The 19,935-nt window shown below is 38.0% G+C and overlaps 1 protein-coding gene and 1 long non-coding RNA gene across 6 annotated transcripts in view; one reads left to right on the forward strand and one right to left on the reverse strand.

Moving 5' to 3' along the window:
• TCAIM (T cell activation inhibitor, mitochondrial) overlaps positions 1-19,935 on the reverse strand; it is a 53,696-nt gene that overhangs the window by 1,702 nt on the left and 32,059 nt on the right. For 2 of the 5 annotated variants that reach the window (XM_038570257.1, XM_038570256.1), the window contains exons 6-10: positions 9,597-9,719; positions 7,110-7,207; positions 6,142-6,233; positions 3,204-3,436; positions 2,480-2,611 (exon numbers count right to left, since the gene is read on the reverse strand). In XM_038570257.1, coding sequence (XP_038426185.1) covers positions 2,480-2,611; positions 3,204-3,436; positions 6,142-6,233; positions 7,110-7,207; positions 9,597-9,719 — 678 coding nt within the window. Of the gene's footprint in view, positions 1-321; positions 869-2,428; positions 2,612-3,203; positions 3,437-6,141; positions 6,234-7,109; positions 7,208-9,596; positions 9,720-19,935 lie in introns of those variants that run through there. The other 3 variants (XR_005376775.1, XM_038570258.1, XM_038570259.1) reach the window with 3 other exon arrangements.
• LOC119865335 overlaps positions 19,543-19,935 on the forward strand; it is a 50,834-nt gene continuing 50,441 nt past the window's right edge. Inside the window, exon 1 of the long non-coding RNA XR_005376779.1 lies at positions 19,543-19,635. This is a non-coding gene — a long non-coding RNA (uncharacterized LOC119865335). The remainder of the gene's footprint in view (positions 19,636-19,935) is intronic.

Genomic DNA, 19,935 nt, shown 5'->3' on the forward strand with positions numbered 1-19,935 from the left:
ATATTGAAAATAAACATAATATTGCTACAAGCTATCACCAAATAAAAGAACATAAAATAGATTAATGTTATATACTGAAGCTCTAACTTTCTTTCAAGATTTTATTTAAGCCCAAGCTAGTTCACATACAGTGTAGTATTAGTTTCAGAGGTGGAGTTTAGTGATTTGATTAATCAGTTGCATATAACACCCAGTGTCATCGCATCACGTACCTCCTTAATGCCCATCACCCAGTGCCCCAACCCCTCACCCACCTCCCCTCCAACGACTCTGTTTGTTTCCTAGACTTAAGAGTCTCATATTGTTTGCTTCCCTCTCTGTATCTTATTTTTCCTTCCCTTCCCCTATATTCATCTGTTTTGTTTCTGAAATTCCACATATGAGTGAAATCATGTGGTATTTGTCTTTCTCAGACTGAATTATCTCACTTAGCATAATACCCTCTAGTGCCATCCGCAGGTCCTTCTACTCTCAACAATGAAAATGGTATCCACAAAGGGTAAATAACATGCTTAGAAGACATGCCAATAGTTCCTAAGCATTATCTCTGAAAGAATTTGTTAAATCTTTTAGCAGCAATAGGTAAAGGTAATTAATACATAATTTAAAATGTTCTTATCCTGCCTCACTGAGCAGCTGTTAGTAACCAAAGAAAGCAGAAAGATGAGTGTAAAAGCCCTGGTTTTAGAAACCACCTCCAATCTGACCCTTGGGCAGTAATGACTTCTAGAGACTTCCAAACACTCAGCAGGCTCACAACAAGACCAGGGAGCTGGGGAGGAGGCACTTCCCCTCCATTTTCTTCTATGCCCATCCCTGGCCTGTGGGCTGCAATGCCTCTTGTTCCATCAAGGGCTTGAGTGAAGGCCTACAAAGCAGACAAATCAGGGCAGAACTCAGTGTCTTAAATGCATTCTCCCACAGGTGGCCAATGATTAGAGGTATGTTTGGGTAAATAGTTTCAATCTTCTGAATCTTGGGATGTATGAAAGAGGCCTCCACCTTGTCACACCCTTGAGGGGTGTGCAGACCAGCATGGACATCACTTGGGAAGCCCACACAATAAGGGGAGCAAAGCAAAACTGCCAGAGAAGTTAAAGTATTGCACTGGTTAAAAATACCCAAATAACCTCTATTTACCCACTCCTTTTTTTTTTTTTTTTAAAGATGTTATCCATTTATTTGAGAGAGAGAGAGAGAGAGAGAGCACAAGCAGGGGGCAGAGGGAGAGAGAGAAGCAGACTCCTGACGTGGGGCTGGATCCCAGGACCCCGAGATCATGACCTGAGCTGAAGGCAGATGCTCGACCACCCAGGTGTCCCTATTTACTTAATCTCTGCATAAAGGAGAAGAATACCATGAAATATCCATAAGCCAGAAAAAGATTTGGAAACAGAAACGGTCATTGCAGTGAGCTGGCGGTTAGTAGCAGGAGTGTGTAGTTGCTGACTCACTCCCTTCAGCAACACACAGAACACTTTCTCAGGTGCTGCTAGTCTTTTCTGTAAGATAACTCCTTCTAGACAAGGCTGCTTAGAGAAGGCAGACAGCAGTTAGGGATGATGGGGCTCTCAGAATGTCCCAGCTGGACCTGTACCTGCTTTTCCCAGGATCAGACAGGAAGAACCATAGGTACCACCTATGGTACCACCTTTGTCAGGGACTGACAAACTTTTTTTTTTATAAAGGACTTTTCTCACTGGCTCGGAAAAAAAAAAAAAAAAGACAGATATTAACAGTCTGGCTTAGAAACGGAGAGCCTCATATCATGGCCAAGTTACTGTGTAGTTCTCCAATGACACATCTTTATACACATCTCTGGGCAGGGCCATGCATTCCCATTCCTACTCGGAGAAGCCTCTGGCCTCCTCCCAGGGGGTTGCCCTGACCCTTAGGCCACAACCTTTATAATCAGGAGTGCCCATCAGTCCTTCTGGGGCGCAATTTTGGAGGAGGATCGAGCCAGAGAGGGCAACCTTTGCTGAGGCCCTCTCCAGGGCTGGCCCCTCCACTAGGGAAACAGTGGGGAACAGCCTTTCCCTCCCTGGGTACCTCTCATTTACTTAAAATGCAGACGAAGCTTGCTTTACATCAGTAGTTCTCAAAGTTTTAAACAATAAAGATTCCTGTTATTCAAGTAGTAACTGAATTTTTCCTTGTTGCCACCTTTTTCCATCTGGGGAATTTCCTTCTGATATTCTTATCTTTTGTTCTGCTCCTGAGTTGACTTTTATACTAACAAGCCTGGCTTGTCAAATGGAGGTACATGGTGGTAATATAATTTAGGCTGTTATCATCAGACCTAAACATCACATGCAATGCCTGGCAGAATGGGGTAGGGGATAAATAAACATGGAATGTACACAAATCAGTCAATTTCCTAAGTTTCATGCAGTTTTTATGTCCCATATTTATGAATTCTGAATACCTGGATTTTTAACAGACTGGCAGGACATTACAAAAGGCTCATGGCACTTACTCTTCTTTTCTTTTCATGTTGTCTCTTGCCTGCTGGGCTTTGGTGAGAATAAACCACTGGAGGTTTGCTGGGTCACAGAGGGTTGGGATGTTAAAGTGCCCGAGTTCATGCAAGCTTGGAGCATATCTGTCACTGTAACAAAATACACATAAAAGGAAAAATCACTCATCCCTCGTTCCCCACTCTACGCCCAAATAAAATATTAGTCTGATGAGCAATGAAGGAATTCATCAAGAAAATCCACTTTAAAAGTATAGTAAAATTATGCTTTAAGTTCTGCTGTTCCCCAAAGAGACACACTTTCAGAGTAACCACATACTTCCTCACTCTGTGGCCACCCTCATCTGTAAAATGGAGGCAGTAGCTCACTTCACAGTGAGGTATGAGGTAAGGTGTGCATTTAGCACCAAGCACGGGCTATGAAAATAGTACATGGACAAAAAATGTGGGCTATTGATTCAACATTAGTTTAATCCTAGACAGTTTTCTATAGGATTAACTTTGCCCTGTAAGTAGCATTGTATTTCAAGAATGTTCTGGAGAGTCAATCCTTCAATCCCTTCATATTGACTTTTTTAATGTGTAAGAGTGTTGCTAACAGGAGTGACATTCTTTTCTTTAGTTCCTAAGAATCACACACTGAAACACAAAACAATTTAATCCACTTACACACACAACACATCTAAGTAAAAGAATAAAAGTAGTTCTTGTTTTAGATATTTACCTGTTAAGGATCATTTGTAAACCACGCAGACTTCTAGGGTGAAAGGGTATTCTGTTTTTCAACAGTCTGTTATAGAACACATCAAGAAGAGAGTAATATTCTTCAAGCGTCAATACTGGTTGCAATTCCTCAATATAAACCACTTGTATGCCGCCGAGAAGGTAGCTTATTTGGTCTTCTAAAAGCATCAGCCTCCTCTGAAGGTCAAAATAACTTGGTAACCGTTCAAAAAGCTACAGTATTTTTTAAAAAATAAAAGAAATACTTAGTTTAATGTTTTTACAATAGCTCAATTTTAGGATTCCAAAAATTGTATTCAGAAATTTTAATAAGAAAATTGTTTTCCTAAAAGGAAAGTTCTAATAAGTGAAAGAAAAAGACTTAATGTAACACTGGAAATATTAATATTCAAAACAAACCACTATAAATCCTAGGGAGTTTTAGATAGGACTGAAGAGACTGCAGAAAAAAAGAAATATGTTCCAATGAAAATAAGTCTTAAGTACTAACATTTAAATCTCAAATTATTTTAGAATGATTACATGGTCTAATAAAGAAGGGTGTGAGAAATACAGGACATGTATTTCGGCTCCAAGTCTACTTTTTCAGAATTTCAGCAAAACTCAATTCCATGCAATAAACATCACTGAGCATCTACCATGTACTTAAGCATGAAATTAGGTCTCCTAGTCGGGGGTGGGGTGGGGAGGAGCTGCGCCCTGCTTTTCAGGTGGGGTGCAAGTAAACAAAACAAGAATCAGGATTCTTTGTCCTACGTGCCACAGAGAGGACATTCATGTAAAGGTTTCTTTTTTATTTTTTTAAGATTTTATTTATTTATTCATGAGAGACACAGGCAGAGGGAGAAGCAGGCTCCATGCAGGGAGCCCGATGTGGGACTCAATTCCAGAACTCCAGGATCACAGCCTGGCCAGAAAGCAGGTGCTAAACCTCTGAGCCACCCAGGCATTCCTCAAGTAAAGGTTTCTAAGGAAGTCTAATGTGATCTGTCTGAAGAGATACAGTATTTAGCAAGAGGGACGCGGGTGTGTGTTGGGGGAAGAGAGACAAGCATATGCAAAGATGGAAGCATGAAAAGGCAGCACATGGCCAACCCCGGAGTCTGGTACGGCTGGGGTGGGGAAGGCCCTGGTGCTGTGCTAAGGACTGAGACTTTATATAGAGAGCTGGCGATGTACAACTTACAGAGGACTGGAAAGGTATCACAAACCTCTGCTAGAATAAAAGCAACAATAGTACACAAATTCTACAAGTAATTTATAATATATTTCTAACACTGTGAAAATAATTTCCCTACCTACTTTCTCCATTTTCCTATCAATGAGTTATCTATGTATAAATGGTAACTACCTTTAAAACACTTTTTATTTTCAGATAACTGTAAATACATACATATTTCACCCAGTTTTCCCAATGGTAACATCTTACAAAACAGTAGTATAACATCACAACTGGGAAACTGACATTGATACAACCTGCTAACCTGTTATAAAACTTTAATATCCTTCAGAGTTTGACATTAGAGTTTTTCTAGTTGTTGGCTCTTATGTGCATTTGTGTACAGGTTTTTGTGTGAACATAATTTTTACTTTTCTAAAATAAAGGCCCAAAGGTGTGACTGCTGGGTCATATGTTAAACACGTTTAGTTCTGTACTGTCATGCTTTTTTCTGGAGTCCTTGTACCATTCTACAGATTCCCATCAGTGATGGATGAGTGATCCAGTATTTCTGCCAGAATTTGGTGATGTCATTATCTTTCATTTTAGCCATTCAAAAAAATTTGTCATTTGTAGGTCTTCTGTGATGTAGCTGTTCATGTCTTTTGGCTTTTTGGATTGTTTGGGTTTTTCTGACTACTGAGTTTTGAGAGTCCTTTATACATTAGGTACCAGACATTGTCAGATAAGGTTTCCAAATATCTTCTATCAAATATTTGATTTGAATAGACACTTCACAAAAGAGAGTATGTGGACAGCAAATAAGCATACACAAAGATACTTCCATCATTTTTCGTTAAGGAAATGCAAATTAAGTCCCCATGTAATAGCACCACACACCTATTAGAATGGCTAAAATTAAAAAGACCACCATTGCAAGCATTAGCAGTTTCTTAAGAGGTAAAATACCCTAACATATGTTCTAACTATTCCACCTTTAGGAGAAAAGGAAATATATGTGCATATGGACATCATGTTCCTAATAGCTTTATTTCTAATTGCCAAAACTGACATAATTCAATGTCCATCAATAGATAAATGGATAAACTAATTGGTATATTTATATGATGAAACACTACATGGGAATAAAAAGGAATAAGTTCTTGAAAAGTGCAATAGCATGGATGAATCTGAAAATAATTATGTTGAATAAAGAAAACAGAACCCTCTCCCCCAAAGAAATACATACTTTGTGATTCCACTTATATGAAATTCAAGTAATATAAAATGATTTATGTGACAGAGAGCAGCCTATTGGTTGCTTGGGGAAGGGTGGTGGGATGGAGGAGAGAGTTTACAAAGGGACACAAGCATACTTTTGTGGGTGATGGATATATTCACCATCTTGATTGTGTTAATGGCTTCATGGATATTTACACATGTTAAATTTCATTGAATTATACAACTAAATATGTGCAGTTTATTGTATGTTCATTATAACACAGTAAATTTGTTAAAACCAAAAACAATAGAATGCAGGCTTTTTAGGCTGCACTTCAGAAAAGACTATAAAATTTCCAAATAAAAATTGACTTAAAAATGAGGCCCGGAAGTATTTTAACTACATGACAATAAACATCGATCCTGAAAACAGCTGAAACTGTGATTCGAGTTTTTTAGTTCACTGACATAATAGAGTTTGAAACAAAAGTAGGTCTATGACAAATCAGAGTTTTTTTGCTTTGAAACTCTTCCTTACTTTTGTCCAGTGATGATGGACATCCATTGTTCCTAGCATCACATGGCCCACTGCACTCATCCCGGATCGGTCTGTAAATATTATTGTACATCCTGATGATAAAACACAAACCCTTTGGTTACTATCCAGAGATACACTTTTTTTTTTTTTTTAAGCATACAAATTCAGGCTTAAATTCAGTAGAAGCTTAAAGGCTAATTAAAATTTTTTAAGATTTATTTATTTTAGAGAGAGGAAGAGTGCACATGCATGTGCACATGAATGGGGGGGAATCTCAAGCAGACTCCTTGCTGAGAGTGGAGCCCAATGATACTGGCTAGGTCTCATGACCTGAGCTGAAATCAAGTCAGTCACTCAATTGACTGAGCCACCCACGCACCCCTAAAAGTCTAATTTATGTTGCTGTTTTATTCAAAGAAACAGATTTAAAAGTTCAGCTGTGATGAAGTCACATCTGTAAGGTCTTTTATTTTATTTTTTAAAAGATTTTATTTGTTTATTCATGAGGGACGAGAGAAAGAGAGAGAGAGAGAGAGGGGCAGAGACAGGCAGAGGGAGAAGCAGGCTCCTCGCAGAGAGCCCGATGCTGGACTCGATCCCAGACTCCGGGATCATGACCTGAGCGAAGGCAGACGCTCAACCGCTGAGCCACCCAGGCATCCCTGTAGAGGTCTTTTTTTTTTTTTTTTTTTTAAGATTTTATTTATTTATTCATAGAGACACAGAGAGAGAGAGAGAGAGAGAGGCAGAGACACAGGCAGAGGGAGAAGCAGGCTCCATGCAGGGACCTTGACGTGGGACTCGATCCAGGGTCTCCAGGATCACGCTCTGGGCTGCAGGCGGCGCTAAACTGCTGCGCCACCAGGGCTGCCCCCTGTAGAGGTCTTTTAACACTTAGTTTTACTCCACAATTTACAGATGTGTATAGCGGCTGAGTGATATTTTAAAAGAAAATGGAAATTGCTTACCTTTGGCATTTTTAAGAATTTCCAAGTTCTGCTGCACTAAGCGGCCTAAACTATGAAGCTGGCTACAGCGATGGGCAATGCCCCAGCTCCTCTGCCACCTAGTACAACAGAGTACACAGGCACATTAACACGAGGCCTCCCTGAGGGAAGAAGCATGCATTCACCCCCAGCTGCTTGATTCCTGTGAGTTTCTTTCTCAAGTAGGCATATGTTTTCCAACTAGCTCATTTTGTTATGAAGCAACCAAATTGAAAATGAATGGTATGCTAGAGGGTAAAAATATTACTACTATGTTCAGATACCCAAACATTTCAAATAAGCAAATACACTATGCTGTTTCTATTTTAAAACAAGGGAATTAAATGGAGAACACTTATCATCTTTTTCATCTCCACATCATTCAATGATGATGATTTTGTTTTAGATTTAAGTCCTAATTAGGAATACTAGTTCTAGATCTGATTCTTTTTGTCTTATTCTAGGGGAGGTGATTTTTATGACATGTAACCTACTTATCCTATAAATGAACACCGAATATTAGTGATGAAATGGAACCTGATACTCACATGGTGTCACAGAGGCACTGGTGTGCAAAGGTAAAGAGCACTGGTTGTTAGTAGTCTCAGAACATCACCTTTGAATTCTAATGCTGTGATTTATTAGCTCTGTGACCTTAACAAGTTGCTGCTAGCTTTCCTAATGTTTCCATTTCATACATACAAAATGGGATCACTTCATTTAGCACAGGTAGCACAAATCGAAGGGAATATATGTGAAGGTATAAGGCACTTAAAACAAGCTCTCAAAAAACTTAGGTTCCTTCTTCATCCTATCATTGATTCTAGTGAATTTAATTTCTGATAAAGTCGATTTTCAAAAATTTTCCTTTAACCCATAGTTGAAAATGATATAATTTAAAAGAATGTACACTACTAAATAAGCTACTAGTTATTTTTTAAAAGATTTTATTTATTTATTCATGAGAGACACAAAGAGAGAGAGAAGCAAGACACAGGCAGAGGGAGAAGCAGGCTCCATGCAGGGAACCCGATGCGGGACTCAATCCCGGGACTCCAGGATCACGCCCTGGGCTGAAGGCAGGCGCTAAACCGCTGAGCCACCCAGGGATCCCCTAAATACAGTTCTCATTAATAAATGGTCGCTCATGCAGGCAGCTTAGAGTTAGAAACAATGTCACAGGTCACAATGTTTCCACATCTTTTGGAAGCACTGGCTAATCTTCCAATAGTGGAAAGCTGTTGTATCCATAATCCTCAATTGTTTTGGTCTCAGAAAGCTTTTGCACTCTTAAAAATGGAGAACCCAAAGAGCTTTTGTTTATGTGTTCTACATTTATTGATATTTACCATGGCAGAAATCAAAACTGAGATATTTCTACAACATATTTGTAATATAATGCTTGTTTCTTTTCATGTTTAAGAAATCCTAAAAAAAAAAAAAATCCTTTTATTTTCCTAATCCCAGCCTCTTTGTCAGATCATTTAGAATTTGTAGTAGAAAAAGGTAATTTTATGTACATAAATTTATTTGACAAACTTTTAAAAAGGATCTTATTATTTGGGTGTTAGCTAGAAAAGCCCATGCTACTAGACTGTGGAATTGGAAGAAGCCCTTATTAATCAAAGCAGGGCCTAAAAATACTGATGTGATGATAAAACAGCACCTATCAGCACAAAGCCAAACATTCCACACACCCCAAGCCTACACGCTTTTCTTGAAATCTGAATTATCTTTTATAAAATACCATGATAAAAAAAACCCCAAACTATGATTTGAATATATAAGAACAATACATGTATTATCAGTACTCCGTAGGCACCAGAAAAGGTGCTATTAGATACCCAAGTAGTCACTTAGTTCAAAAGAAGAAAAAGAATCCTGATAATTGTTGAAAACAACAAAACAGGTCACAACGAACAATAAATGGAATGTTGAAGCACGAGACTGGACAACAGCTTCTCAGAGTTCTTATAACAGGAACTTCCACAGCTGCATCACATCAGGGCCCCTTTCCCCTCCCTTACTGTTTTAACAGCTGTTAAATCTGTATTTATAATAAATGCCTGTTATCGTTATGTAACTGCGATTTCCAGGTTAATGAAAACGTCTTTGAAAAGTCATGCTATACAACACAGAATCAAGAATACATAGGAGGGAGGAATAATTACTTTTTATATATTATGTGCATATGGAAAGGATATTTTTCTTATAAACATTACTTTAAAAATTAAACTGTTATGGTAAAAATGTCAGTATCTAAACCTTACTTCACTATTTTAAACAAGAAATTAATAATTTTCTTACATAGACGAACATTTGATTACTTTCAGAAAAAGATAACAGAAGACTACTTATAGTTATCAGAATAATTAAAGTTAAAAATGCAAATATCTAACTCCTGGAAAGCTTTACCAGTAGATAATATATGCTTATTTTAGCCTCTAAATTAGGTTCTGTCTTTGTTACCTGATGTCTGAGAGCTGAAGCTGATGAGACAGATCATCTTTTAAACGGTCTAGTTCTTTTCTAAGTGGCAAACTATTCTTCAGTTTTTTAACTGCACTTTTCCCATTGTTATCTAACCAAGATCTAGAAAGAAAAAAAACAGAGATATACGCTTTTATTACTGAGTATAATGCAAATATTTCTAGTATTAAAAGACATAGGCACTACAGTAAAACAGCCCCAGTGTTAAACTCAGTTTCCAACCAAACCTTTACCAAAGTAGAAGCAAAACACAAGGTGGGGAATGTTGAGTACAGCCTGAAGTAGGAGCACTAAATTCAGTGGGGCATGCGGAAGGGTGGCAGTGAGCACCAGGGAAGTAAACAGAGCGGCCTGAAAGACAGGTGTTTTGAGAGGCTCTATGGTAAGGAGACTGGAGTGGTTATCTGGCCACCAGAGGGACTATGAGGGAGTAAGCATTGAGAGCTCAGGCACTAATGACCAAGATTTAATTAAAGTAAGAAGTCGGAGTCTACCCAGCTAGAACCCACAAGGTAATCCTTGTAAGTTCCTTCATTAGGACATATTCAATACCCTTTAAATGTCCCCAGCACCATTAGATGGGTCTTCTGAATTTGACTTTTTTACTTTATTAGTTGTACCATAACATTATTTACCCATTTGCTCTGGTGGAAGTAGTGGTTTTATCCTCTCACCTGTACATGAGTGATGTGTGGTACAGCCTACTGAAAGTTGTAATACACATAAGGGAGAGGTTTTGAAGTATCTTGAATTTTTAAACCTTTATCCCATCTCTGGAAATACAGCAATAGGTTTAGCATAATTAATTTAATTTAAAAAGAATTTAATTTTATTATATATGCAAAGGAAATCATCATAACTAGAATATGATTAAACAGGTGCTGACACAATAAACATTTTAAAAATTATCAAATTGATAACCTTGGAACCAATAAAATCTTTATGCATTTATCAAGTATTTGTTTGAAATGCCTGATACTGTGTTGTGTTGGGATTTAAGGAAGATAAAATCACTGTGCAAAGGAAGACACATCTATTAAGGAATATAGATATATGAGGGGCACCTGGGTGGTTAGATCATGATCCTGGGGTCCTGGGATAGAGCCCTGTGGTGGGCTCCCTGTTCAGTGGGGAGTCTGCTTCTCCATCTCCCTCTGCCCCTCCCTTTGCTCATGTTCTTTTTCTCAAATAATTAAATAATTTTTTTTTTTATAAAGAATAGGATAGATGAACCTCTATGGGAACAAAGGAAGAATTAATTCTGTCTGTAAGATTCTACAGAATAGGTGATATGTGACTTGTAACCTGAGAGATGTATCAGATGTTTCCAGGCAGATTAGTGAGGAGGAAGGGCTTGCCAATCACACTAGTGCACAAGAAACCCTAAGGTGAACCACTGTGCCCAGATGGAGGGATGTACAAAATTAGACGAGCGAAGAAGAGCGGGGGGCGGTGGGGGAACAGACCATGAAGGAAGAGTCGGGACCTTACCCTCTAAGAAAAGGTATTCGACATTTAAAAAAAAAAGATTTTATTTATTCATTCATAGAGACACACAGAGAGAGGCAGAGACATAGGCAGAGGGAGAAGCAGGCTCCTTGCAGGAGCTTGATGTGAGACTCGATTCCATGTCCTGGGATCATGCCCTGAGCCGAAAGCAGGTCTTGAATTGCTGAGCCACCCAGGCGTCCTGGTATTCGATATTTTTAATTCACTAACTTTGTGCTGTAATTAATAATTCTTCCTATTCCCTTTTCAAGGGTACTGGTAAAAACTTTGTCATCTCTGCATAATGTAGTAAGAAAATAAATAAAAATATCCACTTTACATCACTATTATTAACTATCACATTATAGTTTTTCAACATTTTTCTCATTTATTAATATATGTTATTCAATTTACCTTAAATCATAGAAGAGAAAGCATGACTTGCTGACAAATGAATTCTCAAACAACATACTGTCTTTGGTTTGGTGACAAAAAATGTCTTTAAGTGTAGACAAATACAATCTTAAGATTATACACTTATGACTTGATTTCTGGAATTCTTACATTTAGTATATAAAAATCAACTGGTCTAGGGATGCCTGGGTGGCTCAATGGTTGAGCATCTGCCTTCGGCTCAGGTCGTAATCCTGGGGTCCTGGGATCCCTGGGACTCCGCAGGGAACCTGCTTCTCCCTCTGCTTGTGTCTCTGCCACTCTCTGTGTGTCTCTCATGAATAAATAAATAAAACCTTAAAAAAAAAAATCAACTGGTCTAGTTTAACAATTTTTTTGTTTTTTTGTTTTTTTCCTAAACAGTGAGATAAAAATGAAGCTTCTAAACACAGCATTTAATATAGATAAAGATACAGGTTTCCTGGCTTCAACCAAGAGAGGTTCAGGAGCTACTGAACACATGTAGCCCCCAGGTCTTGGTTTCTAAAAACCATTCCTTACTAAAAAGAACCAGAGCTTCCTGGCAAAATGGCTGACTCAAACACTAGGGCAGAATGGTCCAGAAGAGCTTGGAATGATTTAATGAATCAGAAAGTGAGATTTCCCAAGGAATGACAGGAACAGAGGAGCCAGCTTGAAGGGATGGTAAAATCAGAAAATTACTATCTGGAAACCATCATAGTAATATATGATTCAGGCAAGAATCACCAACGGAAAAAAAAAAAAAAAAAGAATCACCAATGAAGCTTCAGGCTAGGGAGTTCACGTAAAATGATGTTTACACAGCTCTAAGTATCTCTTCAAAATAAACTAACTGAAAGGAAAACTGGTAAAGTATTTACTGTGGAAAAAAATAGGGGTCATCATCTTAATCATTTCTTTTCCTTATGACATTGGTTGGACCTTCCAAGACAAGTTAAGTTGTAGAGGGGAGGTAAGACTTGTTTCTCCTCCCATCTGCTTTCCATCTTTCAAAAATTCCAAAAAGCACATCTCCCACTGACATTCCTTTGTTTTCCCTCAGCCACCTCCATGAACCTCCCATAAGTCCCTGAGGATCTGTAGGGTACCAACTGGGAAATGCTTCTCTGGATAATGCACAAGTTATTAAGGGGAATGACATGACAAAATATTTTTGTAAAACTGAATATTTAATATTAGGGGGAATATAGACTCTAGGATGCAGGGAAGAGAAACCAGTAGTAACAGATCCTTAGTAAGCTATAATGCAGTAAGTAGTAATGCAGATTCCCATTAAGCATTTTTGAATGATCCTATTCTTCTCTAAGAAAAAACTATGAAGACAAACTGGAAGTAAGGCAAGAGCAGCATTTACTTTAAAATCTTTCTGGACATACTCTCCCCCTAACTTCTGTCCTATGACTGGCCAGGGACTTTTTTAGGATCTCTTTTTGAGAGACACAATCACAGTCCGTTTGTATAATTTCTACAATAATTTCTGTACTTGTCTTATTTCCTCCATGACCCTATTACCTCCACTAGGGAAAGATGAGTCTTTTATTATCTAATGTTGTTACCTAATGTCTTTTATTATATAATTTGATTTTTAAATCTGATCTCAGGAGATCACTAGACAACCTATAGTTTATGCAAATTAAGTCATAAGGCAAAGAGAAAAGTATACCTTCTTGTCCAATATGGAAATACATGGTTATCCTGACTGTCCATACTCTAGAACTAGGAGACAGAGATCTGCATTACTCTTTAAATGAGAATTCTCTATTGGATTTTGAAAGGACATTAATGCCTGATTTTGCCACAAAAATAATTTAAATTCTTAATTTTGCAATCGTAGTCATTTGTAAAATCTGAACCCTTTATTTTTAATGGGGAGAAGTCCATTCAAATTACTATTGAGATTTAGGAGTCATCTTATTTTCATTTTATAATAAAATAGTTACACCATACGTTTTAACCTTCACTCATCAAGAACTTTAAGAAATGTTGAATTTCTTATTTGGAAAATTTATAAAAAATAAAATCATCCAAATAGTGCTTAGTAATCACAGATATATATATTTTTAAAGTAGTATTAGTTTTTTTTAAAGCTCTGTTGATGTACCAAAAACCATAAGACACCTAGAAATAAGCCTAACCAAAGAGGTGAAAGACCTGTACTCTTTGTAAAACACTGATGAAAGAAACTGAAGATGTAAACTGTAAAACACTGATGAAAGAAACTGAAGATGACACAAAGAAATGGAAAAAACATTCCATGCTTATGGACTGGAAGAACAAATATTGTTTAAATGTCTATACTACTTAAAACAATCTACATATTTAAAGCAATCCCTATCAAAATACCAGTAGCACTTTTCATAGAACTAGAACAATCCTAAAATTTGTATGGAATCACAAAAGATTCCAAATATCCAAAGCAGCCTGGAAAAAGCAAAGCAAAGCAGGAGGCATCACAATTCTAGACTTCAAGTTATATAAAGCTGTAGTGATCAAAACAGTATGGCATCAAAATATTTTTACTGGCATAAAAATAAGCATCAATCAATGGAACAGAACAGAAACCCTAGAAATGGACCCATGACTATGTGGTCAATTAATCTCCAACAAAGCAGGAAAGACTATGCAGTGGGAAAAATACAGTCTCTTCAACAAATCATGGTGGGAAAACTGGACAGCAACGTGCAAAAGAATAAAGCTGGACCACTTCCTTACATCATAAACAACATAAATTCAAAATGGATGAAAGACCTACATGTGAGATAGGAAACTACTAAAATCCGAGAGGAGAACACAGGCAGCAACCTCTCTGACATAGGCTATAGCAACTTTTTACTAGGGGTGTCTCCTGAGGCAAGGGAAACAAAAGCAAAAGTGAACTACTGGGACTTCTTCAAGATAAAAAGCTTCTGCACAGTGAAGAAAACAGTCAACAAAACTAAAAGGCATCCATTTTGAGTTTATCTTTGTGTATGGTGTAAGAGAATAGTCTAGTTTCATTCTTCTTCACGTGGCTGTCCAATTTTCCCAGCACCATTTATTGAAGAGACTGTCCTTTTTCCAGTGGATATGGTCTTTCCTGCTTTGTTGAATATTAGTTGACCATAGGGTTGGGGGCCCATTTCCAGGTTCTCTATTCTGTACTACTGATCTATGTGTCTGTTTTTGTGCCAGGACCACACTGTCTTGATGATCACAGCTTTGTAGTACAGCTTGTAGTACATTGTGATGCCCACCTCCCCGCATTGGTTTTCCTTTTCAATATTACTCTGGCTATTTGGGGTCTTTTCTGATTCCATACAAATCTTAAAAAAATATTTGTTCCAACTTTGTGAAGAAAGTCCATGGTATTTTGATAGGAATTGCAATGAACATGTAAATTGCCCTGGGGAGTATAGAAATTTTCACAATATTTATTCTTCCAATCCATGAGCATGGAATGTTTTTCCATCTCTTTGTGTCTTCCTCAATTTCTTTCAGAAGTCTTCTGTAGTTTTTAGCATATAGATCCTTTACCTCTTTGGTTAGGTTTATTCCTAGGTATCTTATGCTTTTGGGTACAATTGTAAATGGGATTGACTTCTTAATTTCTCTTTCTTCAGTCTCATTGTTAGTGTATAGAAATGCCACTGATTTCTGGGCATTGATTTTGTATCCTGCCACATTGCTGAATTGCTGTATAAGTTCTAGTAATCTTGGGGTGGAGTCTTGTGGGTTTTCTATATGCAGTATCATGTCATCTGCTAAGAGGAAGAGTTTGACTTCTTGCCAATTTGAATGCCTTTTATTTCTTTTTGTTGTCTAATTGTTGAGGCTAAGACTTCTAGTACTATGCTGAATAACACTGGTGAGAGTGGGCATCCCTGTTGTGTTCCCGACTTTAGGGGAAAGGCTCCCAGTGTTTCCCCATTGAGAATGATATTTGCTGTGGGCTTTTCATAAATGACTTTTAAGATATTAAGGACTATTCCCTTTATCCCTACACTTTGAAGAGTTTTAATCAGGAATGGATATTGTATCTTGTCAAATGCTTTCTCTACATCTACTGAGAGGATCATATGGTTCTTGTTTTTTCTTTTATTGATGTGATCTATCATGATTGTTTTGCAAATGTTGAACCCCCCCTTGCATCCTGGGGATAAATCCCAGTGGGTCATGGTGAATAACCCTCTTAATGTACTGTTGGATCCTACTGGCTAGTATCTTGTTGAGAATTTTGGCATCTGTGCTCATCAGGGATATTGGACTATAATTCTCCTTTTTGGTGGGGTCTTTGTCTGGTTTTGGAATCAAGGTAATGCTGGTCTCATAGAACCAGTTTGGAAGAATTCCCTCCCTTTCTATGTAACACCTTTAGTAGAATAGGTATTATTTCTTCTTTAAACCATTTGTAGAATTCTCCTGGGAAGCCTTCAGGCCCTGGACTTTTGTGTCTTGGGAGGTTTTTTTTTTTTTTTTTTTTAAGAGTACAGGTTTATTTTTTTATTTTTTTATTTATGATAGTCACACAGAGAGAGAGAGAGGCAGAGACACAGGCAGAGGGAGAAGCAGGCTCCATGCACAGGGAGCCCGACGTGGGATTCGATCCCGGGTCTCCAGGATCACGCCCTGGGCCAAAGGCAGGCACCAAACCGCTGCGCCACCCAGGGATCCCTTGGGAGGTTTTTGATGGCTGCTTCAATTTCGTCACTGGTTATTGGCCAGTTCAGGTTTTTATTTTTTTTCCTTTCTGTTCCAGTTTTAGTAAATTGTGATTTTCCAGAAATGCATCCATTTCTAGATTGACTAATTTGTTGGCATATAGCTGCTCATAGTACATTTTAAAAATCGTTTGTATTTCCTTGGTATTGGTTGTGATCTTTACTCTTTTGTTCACGTTTTTATTAATTTTAGTCTTTTTGCTTTTATTTTTAATAAAGTTGGCTAGTGGTTTATCTATCTTATTAATTCTTTCAAAGAACCAGCTCCTGGCTTTGTTGATCTGTTCTACAGTTCTTCTGGTCTATATTTCATTGAGTTCTGCTCTAATCTTTATTATCTCTCTTCTGTTTGGTGTAGGCTTTATTTGCTGTTCTTTCTCCAATTCCTTTAAGTGAGAGGTTAGCTTGTGTATTTGCGTTTTTTCCAATTTTTTGAGGGAGGCTTGTATTGCAATGTATTTCCCTCTTAGGGCTGCTTTTGCTGTATCCCAAAGGTTTTGAATGTTGTATTTCCATTTGTTTCCATGAATTTTTAAAATTATTCTCTTATTTCCTGGTTGACCCATTTATCTTTTAGTAGGATGCTCTCTAACCTCCATGTATTTCAGTTTCTTCCAAATTTCTTTTTGTGATTGAGTTCTAGTTTCAAAGCATTGTAATCTGAAAATCTCAATAGTTTAGTTGAGACCTGATTTGTGACCCAGTATGTGGACTACTCTAGAGAAAGTTCCATGTGCACTTGAGAAGACTGTGTATTGAGTTGCATTCAGATGGAAAGTACTGTATATATCTGTGAAATCTATTTGGTCCAGTGTATCATTTAAGGCCCTTGTTTCTTTGTTGATGTTCTGCTTAAAATACCTGTCATTTGCTGAAAGTGCCATGTTGAAGTCTCCTAGTGAATTATTATCTAAGTATCTCTTTACTTTTTATTAATTGATTGATATACTTGGCTGCTCCCACATTAGGGGCATAAATATTCATGATTGTTAGGTCTTCTTGTTGGATAGACCCTTTAAGTATAATATGGTGTCCTTCTTCATCTCTTACTACAGTATTTGGTATAAACTTTAATTTATCTGATATGAGGATTGCTACCCCAGCTCTTTTGAGGACCATGTGAATGGTAAATGGTTCTCCACCCCTTCATTTTCAGGCTGGAAGTGTCTTTAGATCTAAAATGAGTATCTTGTAGACAGCATATAGATGGGTCTCACTTTTTTATTCAGTCTGATACCCTGTGTGTTTTGATGGGATCATTTAGCCCATTCATGTTCAGAATAACTATTGAAAGATATGAATTTAGTGTCATTGTATTACCTATTGAGTCCCTGTTTTTGTGGATTGTTTCTTTGGGCTCCCTTTTTCTTTTACAGGGTCCCCCTTAATATTTCTTGCAGAGCCGGTTTGGTGGTCACATATTCTTTCAGTTTCCACCTCTCCTGGGAGCTCTTTATCTCTCCTTCTATTCTGAATGAGGGCCTTGCTGGATAAGGTATTCTTGGCTGCATGTCCTTCTCATTTAGTACCCTGTATATATCATGCCAGCCCTTCTGACCTGGCAGGTCTCTGTGGAGAGGTCTGTTGTTATTCTGATATTTCTCCCCATATAAGTTAAGAATCTCTTGTCTGGAGCTGCTTTAAGAATTTTCTTTTTCTCTTTGAAATTTGAAAATTTCACTATTAAATATCTAGGTGTTGAATGGTTTTTATTGATTTTTTTTGGGGGGATCTTTCTATCTCTTGGATCAGATTGCCTGTTTCCTTCCCCAGATTAGGGAAGTTCTCAGCTATGATTTGTTCAAATATAGTTTGTGATCCTGTCTCTCTCTCAGCCTCTTCTGGAATCCCAATTAGATGTATATTCTTCCTTCTCAAGCCATTATTTATTTCCTTCAGCCTTTCCTCTTAGTTGTTTTTCTCTTTTTACCCCAGCTTCCTTTCATTCCATCAACTTGTCTTCTATGCCACTCACTCTCTTCCACTTCATTAATCCTAGCAGTTATAGCATCCAGTTTGGATTGCATTTAGGTTAATCTATTTTTAATTTTGGCCTGATTAGATCCCAATTGTACAGTAGGGAAGTTTCTAGAGTCCTTTATGCTTTTTTCCAGAGCCACCAGTGGGTTTATAATTGTACTTCTGAATTGAATTACGTCATATTGAAATCCAAAATCTGCAACTTTGTGGTAGAGAGTATTGTTTCTGGTTCTTTCTTTTGTGGTGAATTCTTCCTTCTAGTCATTTTGTCCAGTACAGAGTGGCTCTATGAGCAGGCTGAGTCAAAAATATGAACCACAACCTAAGTAAAACACACCCTACATTATTCTGAAGAGATAAGAAACCAGAAAATAAAAGAAAAAGAACAGAACAACAAAATAAAAAAGGAACACTACGGTGAAAAATAAATTTTAAAACAAGGCAGTAAAAGTAAAAAGCCAAAAACCACAAACAAAGAAGAAAAAAGACAAAGCAAAAAAACAAAGTAAAGAGGAAAAAGAAAGAAAATTAAAATGGGGGGATGGTGGTAGTGAGTAAATGGTAGTGGAGAGAGAATATAATCTACCTGAGGGGTCCTAGAGGGTGAACCTCTTGGTTCTGAGTGTATTTTGTTCTGTATGTTAGAAGATCCTCAATCCCAAATTTATATAAACCAGCAATACTTATAGAAAGCCCCAACATTGACCACAAAAACAAACAAGATAAAAGAGGGGGGCAGAATGGGAAGGAAGAGAGAATATAATCTCACAGAATGGACCAACACAGTGCTCCACATGGTTCTGAGTGTATACTGGTCGTGTCTTAGAAGATAATACTAACTTCCACCATTATAAAACAAAACAAGGCAGAAAAAACAAAAAACAAATACTCATATATTGTATATCTACCATAATTAAATTGAATACATTGAAGGGAATCCAGAAGTGAAAAATATATCTAAGACATGTAATTGTAGAAATATGAAAGTTAAAAAAGAAAATACTTAAAAATGAAGAGCTCGTAAAATATTGTAGTTAAGGTGGGAAAAGAGAAAAAATATTGGAGATTTTTAGTCTGATATAAAAATGAGTTGTAATGGAAAAAGGAAAAAAAAAAGGACTTTCTAGTTCTATATATTATTTTCTCTCAGCTTTCCGGTGCTGCTTGGTCAATAAACTTGCTCTTCCCTTGTTCTTCCAGATGGTCTTCTGGGGGAGGGGCCTGCTGCACTGATTCTCAGGTGTGTGCACCTGGGGGAGATGCCCCGCCCCGTGCCGGGTGCCCGGCTCAGTGTGAGCTGTTTATCCAGTAAGGCCTTTGTTCCCTAGAGGCCCTGCCTCTCCCAGGCACAAGGTGAAACAAAGAGGAACAACAATGATGGCGGAGGTCAGGTCTCCAGCTCTGGAGTCGAGCTCCCTGTGAGTAGCTAACCACAGCTCCCAGTCCACACTGGCCTAGATGCTCCTGGGGGGCAGGCGCAGGTGCACTAATCTCCACAGCTTGGGGGCACTCAGCGGTAGGAGAGTTCTCACTGTCCTGTGCCCTCCTTGCTTCCTCCTGTCCCAGGGGAAATGCAGGATTGCCAGCTTTGTTCTCTTGAGCATCCTGGGATCCAGGTCCCTGTGTGGCTTGACCTGCACTCCCGGGGGGCCGCTTCTCCTGAAGGGAACAGGGTGCAGCCACCTCCTTCCATTGCCAGGCTCTAGGGTAAAGGGAGC

This window comes from Canis lupus, chromosome 23, assembly GCF_011100685.1.
Source record: "Canis lupus familiaris isolate Mischka breed German Shepherd chromosome 23, alternate assembly UU_Cfam_GSD_1.0, whole genome shotgun sequence".
NCBI lineage: Eukaryota > Metazoa > Chordata > Mammalia > Carnivora > Canidae > Canis > Canis lupus.